At 50.5% G+C, this 5,618-nt stretch overlaps 1 protein-coding gene across 2 annotated transcripts in view; it reads left to right on the forward strand.

Annotated features, from left to right (window-relative positions):
• The window catches only part of Cdc25b (cell division cycle 25B), a 12,068-nt gene that overhangs the window by 3,464 nt on the left and 2,986 nt on the right, over positions 1-5,618 (forward strand). Inside the window, exons 4-14 of one of the 2 annotated variants that reach the window (XM_031371944.1) lie at positions 789-830; positions 974-1,010; positions 1,242-1,364; positions 1,458-1,580; positions 2,266-2,394; positions 2,819-2,899; positions 2,988-3,161; positions 3,374-3,466; positions 3,912-3,974; positions 4,123-4,221; positions 4,410-4,543. In XM_031371944.1, the coding sequence (XP_031227804.1) occupies positions 789-830; positions 974-1,010; positions 1,242-1,364; positions 1,458-1,580; positions 2,266-2,394; positions 2,819-2,899; positions 2,988-3,161; positions 3,374-3,466; positions 3,912-3,974; positions 4,123-4,221; positions 4,410-4,543 (1,098 nt within the window). Of the gene's footprint in view, positions 1-788; positions 831-973; positions 1,011-1,241; positions 1,410-1,457; positions 1,581-2,265; positions 2,395-2,818; positions 2,900-2,987; positions 3,162-3,373; positions 3,467-3,911; positions 3,975-4,122; positions 4,222-4,409; positions 4,544-5,618 lie in introns of both variants that reach the window. The other variant, XM_031371945.1, reaches the window with a different exon arrangement.

Genomic DNA, 5,618 nt, shown 5'->3' on the forward strand with positions numbered 1-5,618 from the left:
TGTGTGTGTGTGTGAAGTGTAAGTAAGCTTCACACGACAGGTGCTCCAGCAACATTGGAAAGCAGGGCCTGTACGTAGAAGCTGGTGCCTCAGCCTCAATTGGAACATCTGTTGGAATTCCTTGCCGGCTGGCCTCTTCTAAGGCAGAAGGAAGGGGTGGAACAGAGGTTGGGTCTTAGAAAATTCCATAGGAGGGAGGAAAGAATGTAACCCTCTATACTTGTTGCTTAAGGGTCTACTGGGCTGATCCCGAAAACCACCAAAGCAGCTCCTGTCCTGGAGGGAGCCAGGCCAGTTTCTCCTGGCAAAACGGGAAACCTAGGATCGCTGCCATCCACCCTCAGGGTCACCTACATTTACAGGGTACCTTCGTCCTGTTGTCATGGGATGGATCGATGCCTTTCATGGTGGCCATATGGCCCCACTAATGTAATTTGCATACAGGTGGAAAGCCTGTGCTCTAGTGTGTGCAGGCTGGCGAGACCGTTGCCTTGGTGATGTCTTAATGACCCTGTGACCTGCCCCAGCTGTCTCCATCACTGCCTTTCTCTGAGCCTGCTTTTCATTCAAGGCAGCCCTTACAATCCCAGGCTGCCTCAAACCCTTCATCCTTGGTCCCTGGTCCCACCAACAGTGGGCCTGGGCCGTTTCCTACTCTCCCCTCTCCTAGCCTGACCACAAGACCTTGTCCTTATTGCTGGCCCTTTGGGGATGGGCCTGGCTTGGGCCTGAGGCTTGGGGTAGATGTTGGGCTACAGGAGAAATGGGTCATTTCTGCTCTCTCCTAGGTTTGAACAGGCCATCCAGGCAGCCAGTCGGGTCATTCAAAAGTGAGTCTTTCCTTCCTTCCCTAGCCACCTCCTGTTGCCTCATGCGGCAGATGCCCTGGGTGTGAGGAAATCCTGCCTGCTTTAAGTCCCTGGCCCCCAGTTTCACAGCTCTGAACTGTTCTTTTTTTTTTTTTTTTTTGCAGTGAGCAGTTTACCATAAAACGCTTCCGATCCTTGCCAGTGAGTGTCCTCCAAGACCTGACAGGGAGCTTAGGCATCCTGGCTGGCATGGATATCATGGGGGTACCTGTGAGAGGTGTTTGAAGTAGCCAGGAATTCCTGGACCAGTTGGGGGGAAGTGGGGTTTCATCTGGTGGGCTGGGGAGTTGGAGCAGGGTAGCAGAAGGTAGCATTCCTGGGTGATACCCCTAATGCAGCCTTTAATAATTACTGCCCTGTCTGGTTCCCTAGGTGAGGCTGCTAGAACATAGCCCTGTGCTACAGAACATCACCAACTCCCAAGCACGGGACAGCTGGAAGAAAACCGAAGCAGGCTACAGAGCTGCCAGTAGTCCTGGGGAAGACAAAGAGAATGTGCGCCTCCGGAGACCACGATGGAGGAGCTCCAGGGAGAGAAGGGTACACACTCGGTTTATCCTGATATTTCCTTTCCAATCTTGCCCACAGGATGGATATATCTTCAAGGTGCCACAGAAGCTTCCTCATTCCAGCCCTGCCCAAGCTTTGGCAGAATGGGTCAGCCGCAGAGAGGCCTTTACCCAGAGGCCCAGCTCAGCCCCTGACTTGATGGTACATAAGGAAAATAAGGCCAAGAAACAGCTCTGGGGAGAGGTGGTGGCCGGAGAGATGGCTCCGTGGTTAAAAGCACTGGTTACTCTTCCAGAGGACCTGGTTCAATTCCCAGCACCTAACCCAACTCACAACCCTCTATGATACCAGTCTCAGAGGATCTAATAGCCTCTTCTGGCTTCTGTGGGCACCGTTTGCAAATGGTTCACAGATACATGTGTAGGCAAAATACCCATACACATAAAATAAAGTTAAAAATTAAAAAAAAAAATATCTGGGTGTGGTGGTGTATACCTTTAATCCCTTCACTTAGAAGGCAGAAGCAAGGCAAGTTTTGAGTTTAAGGCCAGCCTGACCTACAAAGTGAGTTCTAGGACAGCCAAGGCTACTCAGAGAAACCCTGTCTTGAAAAAAATCAAATAAATAAATAAATAAATAGATAGATAGATAGCTATAAAAATATATTATTTATTTATACAATAGATATGTTTATATATTTATAATATAAAATAGTTTTAAAATATAATACAAATAAATAAAAACCAAAGAAATTTTAAAGAGACGATAGGAGAAGAAAAGGGTAGTCTAGACTCCTCTCCCACCAGCCACCCAGGTACTGAAGGTTATCCCCAGAAGAGTGACAGGTCCCCAGCTGAGTACTCGGTGCATGTTGTCATTTGGACAGTGTCTTACCACTGAGTGGAAGATGGAAGTAGAGGAGCTGGGTCCTGTGGCACCGTCTTCCTTGACTCCTGTTGAAAGGGCTTCTGAAGAAGATGATGGATTTGTGGACATCCTGGAAAGTGATTTAAAGGTAAACAGCCTTGGTCCACAAAACCCCTACTCGTTCCCTGCTTGGATAGTCCAGACTATCAGCAAGGCTACAACGTCACCCCAGTGTCAGAAGAATTTGAGGGAACTGATATTGACCAATCAGAAGACCAGGTGGGCTGGTGCTACAGAGGAATGAAGGCTGGGCATGAAAAAGGTACTTCTGGCTCAGGGCAAGCCCCAGCAGCAGCAGCAGCAGCAGCAGCAGCAGCAGCAGCAGCAGCAGCAGCAGCAGCAGCAGCAGCAGAGGCAGCTGGTGTTCATGCAGCTCTTTGGGGTGGAGGGTGCTGCCATAGTCAGCAGGGCTGGGGACAGCCTAGTATTTCTGGGAGAATAAGCAAGAGAAGACTCTCCGCCGTTAATCAATGCTTGTGTTTGTGATTTTGTCCTTACTGCTTTGACCTCAGGATGATGATATAGTCCCTGCAGGCATGGAGAACCTCATTAGTGCCCCACTGGTCAAAAAGCTGGATAAGGAAGAGGAACAGGTAAGGCCCAGTAGTGCCCCCTTGGGGTTTAGGGGATGTGGGATGGAGGGACCAGGCACTCTGACACCTGCCATGTTACTCTTGCCAGGATCTCATCATGTTCAGCAAGTGCCAGAGGCTCTTCCGCTCTCCATCCATGCCATGCAGTGTGATCCGGCCCATCCTCAAGAGGCTAGAGCGGCCCCAGGACAAGGATGTGCCTGTCCAGAGCAAGCGCAGGAAAAGTGTGACACCCCTGGAAGAGCAGCAGCTGGAAGAGCCTGTTAGTTCCTTCCTCTGGGGGCTGGGCTGTGGCTGTTCACCTGGGGATATGTTTGGGCTGAAGATGCTCTGAGTGTATTCTCTTGGCCAGATGTGTAGCAGTGGGGAGTGGGCAGGTAGTTGTTTAGGTGGCAGGGAAAGAAAGTCTCAACCAAATAGCACTGAGAGGCATTCTCTTCCTGGACCCTGGCCTCCATCTGCCTTGCTTTCCAGAAGGCCCGTGTCTTCCGCTCAAAGTCCCTGTGTCATGAGATTGAGAGCATCCTGGATAGTGACCACCGTGGATTGATTGGAGATTACTCTAAGGTAGCATTCTAGGACTTCAGGAGGCTTCTGTTTCATCTGCTCTGGACCCCTAGTGCAGGAGCTATCTGTCCCCAGAGGTCCCCTCTTCCCTCCTGTATCTTTCCATTCTTGTTCTCGTGCAGACTCTTTCCTCTGGCTCCTTCTGATGCCACCTCCAATCTGTCCAGGCATCTGCCATACCTCAGCCTTGAAAAACATTTCCAAATGAATCTCTGGTATGCAATCTCCTGCCTCAGCCCCCGGCTTTCAAACCCAAGAGCAGGAAGCAGGTCTAGGGCTTTTCCTTCCTCTTTTCCCCTCAGAAGGTTGTTTCCCTGGGTACGGGCCCTCAGAAGTTCCACTCAGAGCTGAATCTGAAGGTCAAAGCAGGTGTTGCCTCTGCCCTTCCAGCCTTCACTCCTCGATGCATTTCCTTTTCCTGACTCATCCTCCCCTCCCCCTTCAGGCCTTCCTCCTGCAGACCGTGGATGGCAAACACCAAGACCTCAAGTACATCTCACCAGAAACCGTAAGCAGGGTTGAGCCACTCTCCAGGTGCATTGGGGATTGCCTTTTTTGACTCTTGTCTTCCCCTGGGGATGGGCTGCATGTACAGGCCGTCAGAAGAGAGAGGGAAAACCTCACCTGCTGGCACCAACTCTGATGGCCTCCTACAGATGGTGGCCCTGTTGACAGGCAAGTTCAGCAACATCGTGGAGAAATTTGTAATTGTGGACTGCAGATACCCCTATGAGTATGAAGGCGGGCATATCAAGGTGAGATGGGTGCTGGTAAGGCCAGACCCTCCATTCAGATTCCTTGCCAAGAAGATTAATAATAACCTTCCATGGTGAATTTCCCATGGGGAGGATTCTGCCCAGCAAGAGGTGGGGTTACTTACTTGGGAGCTGAACAAGAAGGGGCATGGTGCAGGCTACGGCCTGACCCCCAGATCCTCTGACAGAATGCTGTGAACTTGCCCCTGGAACGGGATGCCGAGACCTTTCTGCTGCAGCGCCCCATCATGCCTTGTAACCTGGACAAGAGAATCATCCTCATTTTCCACTGTGAATTCTCGTCTGAGCGTGGACCACGAATGTGAGTCCTAGCTCTGTCCCACCCTTGTGGTCAGGGGTCAGCTGACGCCCGCCATAGGTTTTCTTTGTCTGGTCCTGAGTGCTAGAGAATCTTGCTGCATATGATAGGTTAGAACTGACTTTAACTCTCTTATTGCAGACAACACATCTTACCATTGTCTTCTTTCCATCCACATCATCAGACCATCTTTCCTCCATTGCTGCACCCCTACAAAACTGGTACCAAGTCTAGTAGTGTCCTTAAAGTCTGAGGGCACTGTTCAAGCCACACTCTCGGGGACACTCAACCACTTGGTGTCCTATTCCTGTGCTGGCGACCACTGGAGTCCATTGCCTTCCTCTGTCCCTGCATTCATGATCTTTTCTGGCTATTCCTCTGCCTCCTGGTCCAGGGTGACCACCAGCTCCACTTGGCAGCTGTTAGTATCTGTCTCGGTGGACTGAAATCTCTCATTCCCTGTGCAGGGGCCTCATCCCTCCTGTGCTCCCCTCTGCTCTGGGGTTCCAGTGTTCTCATCTGGTTCCTGGCGGGCAATGGGCCAATCCCAGAGCTTCATTTTTCCATCCTTCTGTTCCTCCCTTCCTGTCCTCCCTGGAGTCCTTACCACATCTGGTCCAGGAGACTCTGGAGTATGTGTGGTTTTTCTGTTGCTGTACTAGTGACCGAGCTAGGTCTTTCACATATATTAGGTAAGCACTCTCCCAGTGAGGGTTATCCCCAGCCCCTCTCACTACATGTTATTTACTTATTTATTATGATATGCATGTGGAAGCCAGAGGATGGCTTTAAAGAATCAGGTCTCTTTTACCACGTTTACAGGAGTTTCAGGGATTGAGCCCAGGTTGCCAGAGTTATTCAGCAAGTGCCTTTACCTGCTGACCCATCTCACTGCTCCCTGCCCCCCTTTTAAAGAAGTTTACTTTGATCCAGGCAGTGGTGGTAGTGATGCACACCTTTAATCCCAGCACTTGGGAGGCAGACGTCTGTGTTCAAGGCCAGCCTGGTCTACAGAACAATTTCCAGGACAACCAGGGCCACACAGAGAGAACTCTATCTTTTTTTTTTTTTTTTTTTT

This window comes from Mastomys coucha, unplaced genomic scaffold, assembly GCF_008632895.1.
Source record: "Mastomys coucha isolate ucsf_1 unplaced genomic scaffold, UCSF_Mcou_1 pScaffold15, whole genome shotgun sequence".
In the NCBI taxonomy this organism is placed as follows: Eukaryota; Metazoa; Chordata; class Mammalia; order Rodentia; family Muridae; genus Mastomys; species Mastomys coucha.